The sequence below is a fragment of the Salvelinus sp. IW2-2015 genome, linkage group LG30 (genome assembly GCF_002910315.2).
Source record: "Salvelinus sp. IW2-2015 linkage group LG30, ASM291031v2, whole genome shotgun sequence".
Taxonomy (NCBI): domain Eukaryota; kingdom Metazoa; phylum Chordata; class Actinopteri; order Salmoniformes; family Salmonidae; genus Salvelinus; species Salvelinus sp. IW2-2015.
In genome coordinates, this window is record NC_036869.1 from 10,355,581 (window position 1) to 10,373,368 (window position 17,788).

The window sequence follows — 17,788 nt, forward strand, 5'->3', positions numbered from 1 at the left end:
GAGGACGTCCTCTAGGCCGTGGATGTTCTCCCCATCAAAGGCCAGCGTGATTTCATGTTGAAATGGATTTCCGCTGATGTGCAATAAAGGAGTGGGGAAAAGTAAGAAAAGATTCATACATGTACAATTAACAAAGAACATAACAAATGTTCAACTGTAGCTTTATACATTAGAGAAAGGGAAGGAATAAGAGCAAATACCTCTTCTGTATTGTCCTTCAGGGACTGTGGAAATAGCAGGATGATGTCCTCACCCCTGCCTCGTCTCTCTACCTCTGTTAGTCCTTGAATTCTCTTTTTGTCTATATCCATTCCATAGACTTCATTCATTTCTGAGGAGATCTGAAAATATTATTTTCACACTTTTGTATGATAATACATTTCAGTTGTATGGACTGCTATGTAGGTTAAATGTACACTTCAAATGCAGCTGTCCTACAACATATCCATACCTTCTTCTTGATCCCAATTGCATTGTGTCCATGTTCTGTCCTATAAGAATTTCAAAGGAAGAGAAAATGTGTCAAAGAATAGCCTTACAAGCATCTAATAAAATATATATATATTAAATAAATATTGAAAGATAAATGACATCGACATACAATTGAATGCAAAATAGAAGAACATATTGGAGAAAGCACGAGCCAATACAGTACTGCCATACAGTAAAAGTACTGCCATACAGGCCTAATATCACATTTCAAGCTATCTTTGTACCCACATTGTTCAATATTTTATCAGGCTGACTTGAAAGATTATACGCAACATTTTGCTGCGTGGCAATACTGTGCTTGGATTCTGAAGGGCATAATAGTATTCATAATAGTATTCATAATAGTATTCATAATAGTATTCATAATAGTATTGCATGCTGTAGCTGGCTATATAAAGAGGAAGCACTCCATTGACGATTCAGATTGTTGTAACGTCTCTTCTGGACAGGTCCCCGTCCTTAGTTAGTTAATTGGTTAGTTGGTTAGTTAGTTAGCTAGCTAACGTCAACGAAGCTAACGTTCATTCTCACACAAGTGAAAACTGCTCTAGATTGGAAACTAACGTTAAAGTCATGTTGGCTTTATGGAAACTATATACAATATATGGGGCAGAATATAGTTCAGAAAATAATACAAACCTAGTTCTGCGTAGATAGAACGTTAGCTAGCTAGCTGACGTTACTGTACTGTAGCTCATACAACGCCAACGGTCTAACCCGGCTTTCTAATATTTGCATTAATTCTTCTGAACTAAAGCTATAGTAACGTTATGGAAGCTATTCACAGAATTATTTTATAAATTATTTTGATACATATTCAGAGCCGAACATCAACCCAACTTACATTTTTAACTGTTGTCGCATTTAAACTTGGCACGAGCGTTTTCAGTTGCAATTGCGWAGTTCCCCGAAGAACTCCAYCAACAATGGGGGTTCCATCGATGAACCCCACCTGCTCAAGTTTTTTGAAGAACATTTTGGGGCTGTTTTTCATTGCCAAGAACCCTAAGGTTCTTAGAGGATCTTTGAGGATCTTAGAAGAACTCCAGTTTGACAAGTGCGTGGCAAGAAAAAGTATATGAACCCTTTACATTTACCTGGATTTCTGCATAAATTGGTCATCAAATTTGATCTGATTTTCATCTAAGTCACAACAATAGACAAACATAGTATGCTTAATCTAATAACACACACATTATTGTATTTTTCTTGTCTATATTGAATACATAATTTAAACATTCACAGTATAGGTTGGGGAAAGTATGTGAACCCCAAGGCTAATGACTTTTCCAAAAGCTAATTGGAGTCAGGAGTCAGCTAACCTGGAGTCCAATCAATGAGACGAGATTGGAGATGTTGTTTAGAGCTGCCCTGCCCTATAAAAAACACTCACAAAATTTGAGTTTGCTATTCACAAGAAGCATTGCCTGATGTGAACCATACCTCGAACAAAAGATATCTCAGAACACCTAGGATTAGGAACAGTTGACTTGCCTAAAGCTGTAATGGGTTACAAAAGTGTCTCTAAAAGCCTTGATGTTCATCAGTCCATGATAAGACAAATTGTCTGTAAATGGAGAAAGTTCAGCACTGTTGCTACTCTCCCAGGGAGTGGCCGTCCTGCAAAGATGACTGCAAGAGCATAGTGCAGAATGCTCAGTGAGATTAAGAAGAATCCTAGAGTGTCAGCTAAAGACTTACAGAAATCTCTGGAACATGCTAACATCTCTGTTGACTAGTCTTCGATACGCAAAACACTAAACAGGAATGGTGTTCATGGGAGGACACCACGGAAGAAGCCAATGCTGTCCAAAAAAAACATTGCTGCACGTCTGAAGTTTGCAAATGTGCACCTGGATGTTCCACAGCGCTACTGGCAAAATATTCTGTGGACAGATGAATCTACAGTTGAGTTGTTTGGTAGGAACACGCAACACTATGTGTGGAGAAGAAAAGGCACAGCATACCAACATCAAAACCTCATCCCAACTGTAAAGTATGGTGGAGGGAGCATCATGGTTTGGGGCTGCTTTGCTGCCTCAGGGCCTGGACAGCTTGCTATCATCGACGGAAATGAATTCCCAAGTTTATCAATACATTTTGTAAGAGAATGTTAGGCTATCTGTCCGCCAATTGAAGCTCAAAAGAAGTTGGGTGATGCAACAGGACAACGACCCAAAACACAGAAGTAAATCAAGAATGGCTACCACAGAAGGAAATACACCTTCTGGAGTGGCCCAGTCAGAGTCCTGAGCTCAACCCGATCGAGATGCTGTGGTATGACCTTGAGAGCAGTTCACACCAGACATCCCTAGAATATTGCTGAACTGAAACAGTTTTGTAAAGAGGGATGGTCCAAAATTCCTCCTAACCYTTGTGCAGGTCTGGTTCGCAACTACAGAAAATGTTTGGTTAAGGTTATTGCTGCCAAAGGAGGGTCAACCAGTTATTAAATCCAAGGGTTCACATACTTTTTCCACCTGCACTGTGAATTTTTACACGGTGTGTTCAATAAAGACATGAAAACGTAGACTTGTTTGTGTGTTATTAGTTTAAGCAGACTGTGTTTGTCTATTGTTGTGACCTAGATGAAGGTCAGATCAAATTGTATGACCAATTTAGGCAGAAATTCAGGTAGTTTCAAAGGGTTCACATACTTTTTCTTGCCACCGTAAATCCATCAAGTTAAATCCCTGTGATTTCAGATACTGTAAGACACAATTATCTACAGGTTCTTTACTTGACTAGTGTGTTCTAACCAGCTTCTTCTATTTCTATGCAACACAAAGCACACAATACAAGGTGTTATTACAGCTAGCTAGCTCTTTGGTACAGTGAGGCGGTAGAAGAGCTAGGCTATGGAGACAACAGGAGTACCACCACAGTCTCTACATTGAGTTTTTCTTGGAATTTCTTTTGTATGATGTTTATCAGTGTACATTTTCCTTCAGTCTTTACTAGGGGAGAAATGTTGCCTAAGAGTGAACCTGAACTGTTAGGAGGGGATAGAACACAGAATAACGCTAAAGTGATGTTCACCTGTCGAAAAACATTTTRTATAGCTGTTCTTATAAGTGTACTGTACGTGTACTTCCATAAGAGCAATGCCTACAGTTGTACTGCAGGCACTGATGTCTGTGCACAGAGAGGGAAAGTCTTCTCACATACTGCAGAACTCTGAGAGGGGAAACTAAGTTTGGTCGAGCAGCCAGTGTCTTCGTGAAGTCACAGCCCACAGGCAAGGCTTGGAGAGCTGTGCTGCACTGATGACCTCGTCCTCTGTGTGTGTTGACTGTGTTCCTAATGTGTGCATGAGTGTGTATTAATATGATAGTAATGATCTGTCAGTGCATCAGTATCACAGAGGATCTCTCTCACTCTCTTTATTTCTCTATACAGACAAGGTTCCCCACTTCTCTCGGCTGGGGGATGTGGAGGTCAATGCAGGGCAGAATGCCACCTTCCAGTGTGTCGCCACGGGCAAAACTACAGAGACAGAACCCTTCCTACTGGAGGTAATGTATGTGTCTGCGTATGTGCGTACATGCTTGCGGGCATGGCCACTGGAAAGACCACATAAACAGAGGCGTTCCTGCTGGAGGAGAGAGTACAGACTGATTGCCCTGGTCTTATGCTATTCTTCTGGCTTTGTTGACGAAGCAGAGCTGGGGAGCTTTGTGCATCGTGGGAATAGTTTTTTGGCAGTACACATGCTGCTGTTCTACTGCGTGTATAATGATGTCAGAGGGAAAAAAAACAGTGTTCGTTGTTTGCAATTACTTCTTTGTTGTTGTAATATCACAAACGGACGTGGCTGTTTCACCATTAAGGATCCCTGCTTAATAAGAGCTCTGTTCTTTCTACGAGGTCTGATATATACGAGTACTTCAGTGGATTAAAGATAGACCCAGCATAATGACGTCATCAAACACAGAGGGCCGAGTCCCTGCATATAGACTAGCTATAACTAATTAATGGCATCAGCTGTTTGTGTGGCTTTTTGATTTGCTAGCTGATAGTTAGTCATATTCCTCCATAAAGTAATCGCTCAAAACTCAGAAAGGTTTCAATTTCTGCTGCATGAATTGAAGCTAATATTAGTTGTCTGAAAACCTCCACTTTCCCTCTGTATCCTTGAAGCTTGTACTTGTACTAAGTGCTATTGAAATGTTAGACGAGGAAAGAAGGACGCAAGAAGACGCTTTGCTAATTAGATCTCTGTGTTCATAGTGTTCCGTCCCCTGTGATTTCCTCCTTTTTCTTTCCATCTCCTCTCCTCCTCTTCCTTTCTTCTGTATTGAAGTATTTTGTATCCAAAACCTAACATTTGTTTTTATCCTCGTTGTAGTTTTCTGACACAGATACAGAGAGACACAAACACAGTCTCACACTCAACCAGGCCCAAACACAGAACGGTTGTTTCCTTGAGACAATATATAAAGTGATCTGTGCATTTGAATGACAGCATAGATAGACCTATTTCACTTTTGCATATTAAAATAGAATCACCACTGTCGCACATGCTGCCACTGTTTTGATGACCAAAAGTTATATTTTGAGAACGAAGAGCACGCAGCCAGCTCCCGAGTGCATCGGTGACACAAGCACAGGGAAAATGCAATAATCACACAAGCGACAAGTGAAACAAATGATCTAACTGGGGATAGCTAGCTAGCATAATGTCACAAGCATGATGAGCTCGCCAGTGACCTTAGTAAGACTTGATTGGCAGGCAAGCTAGCAAGCTAGCTACTGGTATGCTAGTTTGCCGGTAGCTTGTGTCCAATAGCTAGCATCTAATTGCAGTGTTCAAAATTGGGCACAGAGCCATGTTTTTTTGTTGTTGGAAATACCAGATCTGCAACAAATGTTTTAACTGGTGTATCCCTCTGTCCTTTGATTGTTGATGGGTGTGACTGTCTGGTTCAGGTCTCAGGCAACCAATGACTGTCATGATTATTGTAATTTACTCTTTAGCGCCATCTGTTCAGTACCTGATCGAGCAGACCCAGAAGACCTGTGCATTCATTTCAACGCCCCAGGACAGTCCATTTACTTTGTGCTGTGAAAATCATGTGATGAAATTCTGCAATATCAGTGCTGTAGTCGCCCCAAATAGCTGGCAATGGAATCCAAGCCTGGGCGGCCAGCCAAATGCCTGGAGCTGCTGATGGCAGAGCAGTAGTTAACTGCAGCTTGTTTTGAACAATATCATTTTAAACAGTAAAATGTAGACAAATTAACCACACTTGTATGGACATTTTAAATTATACTATCTATATATACTACCGTTCAAAAGTTTGGGGTCACTTAGAAATGTCTTTGTTTTTGAAAGAAAAGCACATTTTTTTTCTCCATTTAAAATAACATAAAATTGATCAGAAATACCGTGTAGACATTGTTAATGTTGTAAATGACTATTGTAGCTGGAAACGGCATATTTTTTATGAAATATCTACGTAGGTGTACAGAGGACCATTATCAGCAACCATCACTTCTGTGTTCCAARGGCACGTTGTGTTAGCTAATCCAAGTTTATCATTTTAAAAGGCCAATTGATCATTAGAAAATCATTTTGTAATTATGTTAGCACAGCTGAAAACTATTGTGCAGATTAAAGAATCAATAAAACTGGCCTTCTTTAGACTAGTTGAGTATCTGGAGCATCAGCATTTGTTGGTTCYATTACAGGCTCAAAATGGCCAGAAACAAAGAACTTTCTTCTGAAACTCGTCAGTCTATTCTTGTTCTGAGAAATGAAGGCTATTCTATGTGAGAAATTGCCAAGAAACTGAAGATCTCATACAACGCTGGGTACTACTCCCTTCACAGAACAGCACAAACTGGCTCTAACCAGAATAGAAAGAGGAGTGGGAGGCTCCAGTGCCCAACTGAGCAAGAGGACAAGTACATTAGAGTGTCTAGTTTGAGAAACAGACGCCTCACAAGTCCACAACTGGCAGCTTCATTAAATAGTACCCGCAAAACACCAGTCTCAACGTCAACAGTGAAGAGGTGGCTCCGGGATGCTGGCCTTCTAGGCAGAGTTGCAAAGAAAAAGCCATATCTCAGACTGGCCAATAAAATAAAAGATTAACACAGACAATGGACTCTGCCTAGAAGGCCAGCATCCCGGAGTCGCCTCTTCACTGTTGACGTTGAGACTGGTGTTTTGCAGGTACTAATTAATGAATTCCCTTGATGTCAAGCAAAGAGGCACTGAGTTTGAAGGTAGGCCTTGAAATACATTCACAGGTACACCTCCAATTGACTCAAATTATGTCAATTAGCCTAACAGAAGCTTCTAAAGCCATGACATCATTTTGTGGAATTTTCCAAGCTGTTTAAAGGCACAGTCAACTTGGTGTACTTCTGACCCACTGGAATCGTGATACAGTGAATTATAAGTGAAATAATCTGTCTGTAAACAATTGTTGGGAAAATTACGTGTGTCATGCACAAAGTAGATGTCCTGACCGACTTGCCAAAACTGTAGTTTGTTAACAAGAAATTTGTGGAGTGATTGAAAAACGAGTTTTAATGACTCCAACCTAAGTGTATGTAAACGTCCGACTTCAACTGTATACACGGAAAATACCAAACATTATGAACACCTAGGGCTGTTGCGGTGACTGTATTACTGCCACACTGGCGGTCACGAGTCATGACCGCAGTCAAATTCCACGTGACCGCTTAGTCACGGTAATTAGGCTTCTCCAAAAACTGCACTCTGATGCTACTGATGGTCATTTGTAGTCTACCAAACTTGCTAACTGCCTGGTACTCAGCACTATATTGTRCCTTCAATCACTCTGACATCAGTTCAAATGTGTTAAAAAATCAAGTCAAACACTTCATGAGAGCGCATGAGCTTGTGATGTGCAACATATCCCGAGGCTGCATTTATTGTAGCTGGGAACTTTAACAAAGCAAATCTGAGGAAAACGCTGCCAAAGTTCTATCAACACATTGCCTGTAGTAGTCGTACTTCAAAATCTCTTGACTATTGTTACTCTCCCTTCCGGATGGGCTACAAGGCCCTCCCCTGCCCTCCCTTTGGCAAATCAGGTCACGATTCCATTCTGCTCCACCATTATAGGCAGATACTCAAACAGAAAGTAACCGTGCTAAGGTCTATTCAACCCTGGTCTGACCAATCGGAGTCCATGCTTCAAGATTGTTTTGATCACGCGGACTGGGATATGTTCTGGGTTGTCTCTGAGAATAAGAATTGACGTATACACTGACATGGTGACTGAGTTCATCAGGAAGTGTATAGGCGATGTTGTTCCCACTGTGACTATTAAAACCTACCCAAATCAAAAACCATCGATAGATGGCAGCATTCGTGCAAAACTGAATGTGCGAACCACCGTATTTAACCACAGGAAGGTGACTGGGAATATGATCGAATACACCTTCCTCGTCCGCTTTGAGGATACCACAGTGCTGCCGACACGGGCCGCTCCCGAGGACTGTGAGCTCTCGTTCAAAGCATTTCATGGCTACAGACATGAGTGCTACGGGTCGGTATTAATTTATGCAGGTTACCTTTGTGTTCTTGGGCACAGAGACTATGGTGGTCTGCTTGAAACATGTTGGTATTGCAGACTCAGACAGGGAGAGATTGAAAATGTCAGTGAAGACACTTGCCAGTTGGTCAGCGCATGCTCGGAGTACATGTCCTTGTAATTCGTCTAGCCCTGCTGCCTAGTGAATGTTGACCTGTTTAATGGTCTTACTCACATCGGCTGCAGAGAGCTTGATCACAGAGTCATCCGGGAACAGCTGATGCGCTCATGCATGTTTCAGTGTTACTTGCCTCGAAGCGAGCATAGACGTTATTTAGCTCGTCTGGTAGGCTCGTGTCACTGGGCAGCTCTCGGCTGTGCTTCCCTTTGTAGTTATTAATTGTTTGCAAGCCCTACCACATCCGACTAGTGTCGGAGCCGGTGTAGGACGATTCGATCTTAGTCCTGTATTGACGCTTTGCCTGTTTGATGGTTCGTCGCAGGGCATAGCATGATTTCTTATAAGCTTCCGGGTTAGAGTCCCTCTCCTTGAAAGCGGCAGCTTTACCCTTTAGCTCAGTGCGAATGTTGCCTGTAATCCATGGCTTCTGGTTGGGGTATGTGTGTACAGTCACTGTGGGGACGACTTCCTCGATGCACTTATTGATAAAGCCAGTGACTGATGTGGTGTACTCCTCAATGCCATCGGAAGAATCCCGGAACATATTCCAGTCTATGCTAGCAAAACAGTCCTGTCATTTAGCATTTGCTTCATCTGACCACTTTTTTTATAGACCGAGTCACTGGTGCTTCCTGTTTTAATTGTTGCTTCTAAGCAGGAATCAGGAGTGATTTGTTTTGTGTTGTTCGATTTTACTGCACTGTTGGAACTAGGAAATAGCATACACCTGCAGTAACATCTGCTAAATATGTGTATATAAAATTTGATTTACAATCAAAACATATAGCCCAACAAATAATATAAATTAAGCATATAGGAGTACCTATTTCTTTGTTAACCTCTCAACACAGAATAGCAGCTTGTGCGCACTCCCTCAAATCATTTGGAGAAAATATTCTATTCTATTCTAATATTCTAATATTCTATATTCTAACTTTCTATTTTATTCAGCTATGTTCAATTGTATTCTTATAAAATAATATCACAGAATTCTAAGAAAATCTTGTTTGCTAAATGAACTGGTGTAGCCCACAGCTAAATGGCATAGCAGGTCAGGACCTAACATAAGGACAACTCAGATTATGCTCTTCTGTTCTTCTGAAATAGACTGCATTTTCTTCATATCATGTTTCTTTAGACCTGTCTAAAATATATCATTGATTTATTATGATGGTGTAGGCTATAATACATGGATTTATTAGACATTTTAAATTGTAGATGTTCCAAACGTCAGTGGCTTGTAGGCTATGTGTGGAAACCAGGAGATGGTAAATGTGTTTATGTTAATTATTTTGACTCTACAAGGTTTCAAAAGCGTTTCACAGTGATGCTGGCCATGTTGACTCCAATGCTTCCCACAGTTGTCAAGTTGGCTGGATGTCCTTTGGTTGGTGGATCTTTCTTGATACACACGGGAAACTGTTGAGTGTGAAAACTCTGGATAAGAGCGTCTGCTAAATGACTTAAATGTAAATGTAAAACCCCAGCCGAATTGCAGTTCTTGACACAAACTGGTGCGCCTGGCACCTACTACCATACCCCGTTCAAAGGCACTTACATTTTTTGTCTTCCCCATTCACCCTCTGAATAGCACATATACACAATCCATGTCTCAATTGTCTCAAGGCTTGAAAATCCTTCTTTAACCTGTCTCCTCCTCTTCATCAACACTGATTGAAGTGGATTTAACAAGTGACATCAATAGGGGATCATAGCTTTCACCTGCATTCACTTGGTCAGTCTGTCATGGAAAGAGCAGGTGTCCTTAATGTTTTTTTATACTCATTGTATATGCAGTGTATTCGGAAAGTATTCAGATCCTTTGACTTTTTCAAATCAAATCAAATTTTATTGGTCACATACACATGGTTAGCAGATGTTAATGTGAGTGTAGTGAAATACTTGTGCTTCTAGTTTCGACCATGCAGTAATATCTAACAAGTAATCTAACAATTTCACAACAACTACCTTATACACACAAGTGTAAAGGAATGAATAAGCATATGTACATATAAATATATGGATGAGCGATGGCCGAACGGCATAGGCAGGATGCAGTAGATGGTATAGAGTACAGTATATACATATGAGATGAGTAATGTAGGGTATGTAAACATTTTATAAAGTGGCATTGTTTAAAGTGACTAGTGATACATTTATTACATCCAATTTTTTATTATTAAAGTGGCTAGAGATTTGAGTCAGTATATTGGCAGCAGCCACTCAATGTTAGTGATGGCTGTTTAACAGTCTGATGGCCTTGAGATAGAACAGGCAGTGGCTTGGGTAGTTGTTGTCCTTGGTGATCTTTTTGGCCTTCTCGTGACAGCGGGTGGTGTAGGTGTCCTGGAGGGCAGGTAGTTTGCCCCCGGTGATGCGTTGTGCAGACCTCACTACCGTCTGGAGAGCCTTGCGGTTGTGGGCGGAGCAGTTGCCATACCAGGCGGTGATACAGCCCGACAGGAGTACAGGAGAGGGCTGAGAACGCACCCTTGTGAGGCCCCAGTGTTGAGGATCAGCAGGGTGGAGATGTTGTTACCTACCCTCACCCCCTGGGGGTGGCCCGTCAGAAAGTCCAGGACCCAGTTGCACAGGGCGGGGTCGAGACCCAGGGTCTCGAGCTTAATGACGAGTTTGAAAGGCACTATGGTGTTAAATGCTGAGCTGTAGTCGATGAACAGCATTCTTACATAGGTATTCCTCTTGTCCAGATGGGTTAGGGCATGAAAACCTGCCCACATTTTGTTATGTTACAGCTTTATTCTAAAATTGATTAAATTGTCCCCCCCATCAATCTACACACAATTCCCCATAATGACAAACCAAAAATAGGTTATTAGAACTTTTTGCATATGTATTTAAAAAGTAAATAAAATATCACATTTACATAAGTATTCAGACCCTTTACTCAGTACTTTGTTGAAGCACCTTTGGCAGCAATAACAGCCTTGAGGCTTCTTGGGTAAGACACTACAAATTTGGCACACCTGTATTTGGTGAATTTCTCCCATTCTTCTCTGCAGATACTCTCAAGCTCTGTCAAGTTGGATGGGGAACGTTGCTGCACAGCTTTATTCAGGTCTCTCCAGAGATGTTCGATCGGGTTCAAGTCTGGGCTCTGGCTGGGCCACTCAAGGACATTCAGAGACTTATTTCGAAGTCACTCTTGCATTGTCTTTGCTGTGTGCTTAGGGTTGTTGTCCCGTTGGAAGGTGAACCTTCGCCCCAGTCTGAGCTTCTGTGCGCTCTGGAGCAGGTTTTCATCAAGGATCTCGCTCTGTACTTTGCTCCATTCATATTTCCCTTGATCCTGACTAGTTCCCAGTCCCTGTCGCTGAAAAACATCCCCACAGCATGATGCTGCCACCACCATGCTTCACCGTAGGGATGGTGCCAGGTTTCCTCCAGATGTGATGCTTGGCATTCAGGCCAAAGAGTTCAAGCTTGGTTTCATCTGACCAGAGAATCTTGTTTTTCATGGTCTGAGAGTTCTTTAGGTGCCTTTTGGCAAACTCCAAGCGGGCTGCCATGTGCCTTTTACTGAGGAGTGACTTCTGTCTGGCCACTCTACCATAAAGGCCTGATTGGTGGAGTGCTGCACAGATGGTTGTCCTTCTGGAAGGTTCTCCCATCTCCACAGAGGAACTCTGGAGCTCTGTCAGAGTGACCATCAGGTTCTTGGTCACCTCCCTGACCAAGGCCATTCTCCCCCGATTGCTCAGTTTGTCCGGGCGGCCAGCTCTAGGAAGAGTCTTYGTGGTTACAAACTTCTTCCATTTAAGAATGACGGAGGCCACTGTGTATTGTAGGTGTGTTCTTGCGGAGGCCACTGTCTTCTTGCGGACCTTCAATGCTGCAGACATTTTTTGGTACCCTTCCCCAGACCTGTGCCTCGACACAACCCTGTCTCGGAGCTCTATGGACAATTCTTTCGACCTCATGGCTTGGTTTTTGCTCTGACATGCACTGTCAACTGTGGGACTTTATAGACAGGTGTGTGCCTTTCCAAATCATGTCAAATCAATTGAATTTACCACAGGTGGACTCCAATCAAGTTGTAGAAACATCTCAAAAATAATCAATGGAAACAGGATGAACCTGAGCTCAATTTCAAGTCTCATAGCAAAGTGTTTGAATACTTATGTTAATAAGCTATTTCTGTTTTTATTTGTAGTACATTTGCAAAAATGTCTTAAAACCTGTTTTCCCTTCGTCATTCTGGGGTATTGTGTGTACAATGATGAGGGAATTAATATATTTAATCCATTTTGGAATGTAACATAAGGCTGTAACATAACAAAATGTGGAAAAGGGAAGGGGTCTGAATACTTTCTGAATGCACTGTATATTACAAAAAAACGCCATAATGAACAGGTCTACACTGGTTGAAATACATCTCTTTCACAAGGATGCATGACAGTATTATGACTCATATCACCCATATTGGACTGAACACATGTTGTACACAATACACATACTGTATGTTTAACCATACAGCGTCTCCCAGTTTACCCAGTTCAAACAAGATTCCAATGTTTGCTCTGACTCTAACCCACTGTACTCATGAAGGTTAGCATGGATTGGTTAACAGCAGGAACAACAAGACGTTTCCTCAGCCCATTATAGTGTTCTGTTTCTATATTAGCTGTGTAGGGTGCTGTTTGATCCTTAGCACCATGTGTTTCTGCCTGTTTCTCTCCTCAACTCTGGAATTGTGTGTGTGTGTGTGTGTGTGTTTCTCTCTGTTACTCTCCTCAACACTAATTGCTACTTTCTCTTTGATCTCCTCTGCTGTGAGGTGGCTCTCTGGACCTACTGAGTTCTCTCTCTCTTAACTTCCCCGCTCTCATGTGTCTGTTTAAATAAACAAATTGTTGCATAAGAATTCTTATTCAATTAATATTTTTTTTGTCTTGCAGTCTTTTGTCCTTCTGTCAGAGAGTTGTACTTGTTCTATTTCTGATTCTGTTCAGATCTTTAGACAACGTTGACGTTTGTTTGTGTTCAATTGGAATCCTGAATGAATTAGTTACCACGGAAACTCATAATTATTGTATGATATGTGCCTAAGGGGAAGAGAGGGGGAGAGATGGAAGACATACAGGTTTAATACTGTATGTTTCATTTMTGTAACAAGCTTTAGGATTGTCTGTTTGTTTTGACTGAATGAATGTACATTGAGATGTGATGGGGCTGTGGTTTATAGCTGAACAAACACACACACACACCTGTGTCTGTGCATACAATAACCTACAGTAATGAAAATGTGGTCCAGCATACTATGGGCTTATGGAAATGATTAACCCAATAATACAACCCCCCCCAATACCAATTCACAACTCCAGCTGTCGAAGCCACTTACTGGTGAAAAGCAGGAGAGAACGAGGTGACGGGCTAGCTTATATAACATCCTGCTTACATTATTCTGAGAGCAGAGCAGCGTATAGTCTGCACCTGGAAAAACTTCACGCTTTGAGTTTGTGTGTGTGTATGACAGGCGACGGGTTGTGATTTCCTGTCCCCCTCGTTGATCCGAGCGCTCGTGTGCATCGAGCTATCACATATTAGCACTAGTTGTCTGCGTGTGTGTGTGTATATCTATGKGTGTGGCTGTTCTGTCAGCAGCCCACCATGCCAAGATGGTCTCTGTGATATTTAGAATTGATTCAATGTCTCCACCTCCCACGATACCTCATCTCTCTCTCATCTTTTCCCTGTCTCCTTCCTTCCTTCCCACTCACAATCCTATTATTTAGGGCTATATCTCATGGCCACACAGTATAATAAACATCACAATCTATATAGGTCAGTTTGGCTAACCCAACTCTCGCTCTCTCTCTGTGACTGTGAATTTCTGGTGGCAGTGACAAAGGTGGTGGCTACACAGGTAAACATGATCACCTGTGCATGGCTCAGTTAGCATGACTTTCTCTCGCTCCCTCTCTCTCTGCAGCGTCGTAACGGTGTGGTTGTGGCGGCATCCTCTATCCAGCGTCTGAGCCACAAGCGTCTGATGGCCACCTTCCAGGTGGCGGCTGAGAGAGGGGAGCAGGACCTGTATCGCTGCATCACAGAGTCGCACACCCGCGGAGCTGCTGTGTCTAACTTTGCCGAGCTCATCGTCAGAAGTATAGTACGGCCAGTCCGTATAGTCAGGTTTTGATTGAAAGGAGTCCTGTACCACTGCACCACACACCACCTCCCTATGACACCTCCAACCACCATGACACCTAGCTACCATTCTGGGATCTCTTAACGCCCTCCCCCATACAGTATGTTCTACCTCCTTCCCCACCCAACCACTTCCAACAGCTTCTCCTAATGTGAGACATGCGCACACAAGCACTCACTCACTGGCACCCTTAGTCAATCACACGCACAAACACACATGTTAAAATGCACACACACACATGAATTCAGCAAAAAAAACATCCTCTCACTGTAAACTGCGTTTATTTTCAGCAAACTTATACACTGCATAAATATTTGTATGACACTAACAAGATTCAACAACTGAGACATAAACTGAACACGTTCCACAGACATGTGACTAACAGAAATGGAATAATGTGTCCCTGAACAAAGGGGGGTCAAAATCAAAAGTAACAGTCAGTATTTGGTTTTGGCCACCAGCTGCATTAAGTACTGCAGTGCATCTCCTCCTCATGGACTGCACCAGATTTGCCAGTTCTTGCTGTGAGATGTTACCCCACTCTTCCACCAAGGCACCTGCAAGTTCCCAGACATTTCTGGGGGGAATGGCCCTAGCCCTCACCCTCCGATCCAACAGTTCCCAGACGTGCTCAATGGGATTGAGATCCGGCTCTTCGCCGGCCATGGCAGAACACTGACATTCCTTGTCTTGCAGGAAATCATTCACAGAACGAGCAGTATGGCTGGTGGCTTTGTCATGCTGGAGGGTCATGTCAGGATGAGCCTGCAGGAAGGGTACCACATGAGGGAGGAGGATGTTCTCCCTGTAACACACAGCGTTGAGATTGCCTGCAATGACAACAAGCTCAGTCGATGATGCTGGGACACACCGCCCCAGACCATGACGGACCCTCCACCTCCAAATCGATCCTGCTCCAGAGTACAGGCCTCGGGAACGCTCATTCCTTCGTCGATAAACGTGAATCCGACCATCACCCCTGGTGAGACAAAACCACGACTCGTCAGTGAAGAGCACTTTTTGCCAGTCCTGTCTGTTACAGTGACGGTGGGTTTTGTGCCCACTTGCCTTACTACAACAGGCCTACAAGCCCTCAGTCCAGCCTCTCTCAGCCTATTGGCGGACAGTCTGAGCACTGATGGAGGGATTGTGTGTTCCTGGTGTAACTCGGGCAGTTGTGTTGCCATACTGTACCTGTCCCGCAGGTGTGATGTTCGGATGTACCGATCCTGTGCAGGTGTTGTTACACGTGTTCTGCCACTGCGAGGACGATCAAGCTGTCCATCCTGTCTCCCTGTAGTGTTGTCTTAGGGTCTCACAGTACAGACATTGCAATTTATTTCCCTGGCCACATCTGCAGTCCTCATGCCTCCTTGCAGCATGCCTAAGGCACGTTCACGCAGATGAGCAGGGACCCTGGGCATCTTTCTTTAGGTGTTTTCAGAGTCAGTAGAAAGGCCTTTTTTAGTGTCCTAAGTTTTCATAACTGTGACCTTAATTGCGTACCGTCTGTAAGCTGTTAGTGTCTTAACAACAGTTCCACCAGGTGTATGTTCATTAATTGTAATGGTTAAATTGAACAAGCATGGAAAACAGTGTTTAAACACTTTACAATGAAGATCTGTGAAATTATTTGTGGATTGTGTTGCGAATTATCTTTGAAAGACAGGGTCCTGAAAAAGGGACGTTTCTTTTTTTGCCGAGTTTACATTGGAAATATGTTCTGAACTAACAAAATGTCTCTCATATCTCTCCTGTATATTGTGGAAGCGATGTATTCTTACATCTATATGTCATTTTCTCTGTGTCATTGTGTAAACATTGTTTTTCCCTCTACATGTTGCTGTAATGAGGTGTCCTCGCTTGATGAGGGTCGTGTGWGTGTGCGTGTGTGTATGTGTCTCTTTGTCTAACGCTGAAAGGACAGGCAGCTTTACTCACGCAATCACTCATGCAAATAATTCACGTTCATTATGGTGAAAATTAAACATTCCCTTCCCTTCAAGTGCCTCTCGGAAATCATAATCTGAAAGTGATTAAAAGATTGTGTGAGTCAACGCTCTAGCCGAGCAGAAATAACACTAGGGAAATTATAAAACAAGAAACGTGCGAAACATGAAAAACTCTTGACTTCCCTTTTTTTCTGTGCGAGAGAAGATAGTTATTGCTTATTCTATTGAAATTCTGACGTCTTTTTTTTTTTTTTTTGCGTTCTGTAAAAATTCATAAAGTGATGATGGACTGTACGTGTCTGTATTGTACTGTTTTAATTAGTCTCACTGGTAAACAACCGTACAACTATGGATCATTGTATTTCATTTGTATCTCTGTTCATTTGACAGCAACTGATGATGTTTTTATAATGAGCAGGGTTCACATAGATTAGGGTTTCTATCATTATATGTCATTGCTGATAGAAACGAGGAGTTGACAAACTGTAGACACAGTAATACTAGGGCATTGTCTCAGTTATCTCGTTAACTGTATATTGTGTTAGATAAAAGGTTATACTACTGTAAATGACAACATCACACTGTACCAGAGGGTTAWTTTWWWWWWWAAATGTAACCCTCCACTACACTCCTGCATGCACTCACTCAGTCACTCAAAACTCTTCTGTATAACACTGTACCCYCTCCTSTCCCCCTTCACCCTGGCAGTGCCRCCCACCCCCATCGCTCCACCCCAGCTGCTCCGGGCTGGCCCCACCTACCTGATCATCCAACTCAACACAAACTCCATCGTGGGAGACGGCCCCGTGATCCGTCGCGAGATCGAGTACCGCGCCAGCCAATCACCATGGTCGGAGACACATGGCGTTGGCTCGCTCACTTATAAGGTGTGTGTGTGTGTGTGTGTGTGTGTATATGCATGCATGCAAAATCATTGATTGTTAAGAATTATTACAAGTTCTTATTTAAAAACGGTTGTTATTAAATAACTCTCAATTACAAAAACATCAACGTTGATTTTATTTTAAATGCTATTCATGTCTTTGCTAAATAATAGAAAACATGTTTCTCCTCTACTCTATTGTAAGGTGTGGCATCTGGAGCCGGACACAGAGTACCGTATCAGTGTTTTACTGACCCGACCAGGGGAGGGAGGCACAGGGGCGCCTGGACCCCCCCTGGTCAGCAGGACCAAGTGTGCAGGTGAGTTAAGGGGGCTGAACAGGTCTAAACCCAAACCTAGCTTCTGTTCTATTCTGTTCTACTCTACTCCGTTCTATTCCATTCCTTCAACGTTATTCATCCCTTCAGGAACGGCACTGAGAGATCACATATAATAACATCCTCCATAACACCAGGACAACAACATACAAACACATACTCTAATGGCCTGCTGTCCACCGGTTGAGAGGATGTGTGTGTGGATTATAGTGCTCAGTGGCTGATATATATGTAGGTACCTCTTTAGAAGCCGGTGTGT

General features: G+C 42.6%; 1 protein-coding gene across 1 annotated transcript in view; it reads left to right on the forward strand.

Moving 5' to 3' along the window:
• Positions 1 to 3,922: 3,922 nt before the first annotated feature.
• LOC111954984 (receptor-type tyrosine-protein phosphatase U) overlaps positions 3,923 to 17,788 on the forward strand; it is a 65,390-nt gene continuing 51,524 nt past the window's right edge. Inside the window, 4 exon segments of the mRNA XM_070436065.1 lie at positions 3,923 to 4,007; positions 14,138 to 14,312; positions 17,017 to 17,195; positions 17,397 to 17,511. Coding sequence (XP_070292166.1) covers positions 14,198 to 14,312; positions 17,017 to 17,195; positions 17,397 to 17,511 — 409 coding nt within the window. The 5' untranslated portion in view covers positions 3,923 to 4,007; positions 14,138 to 14,197.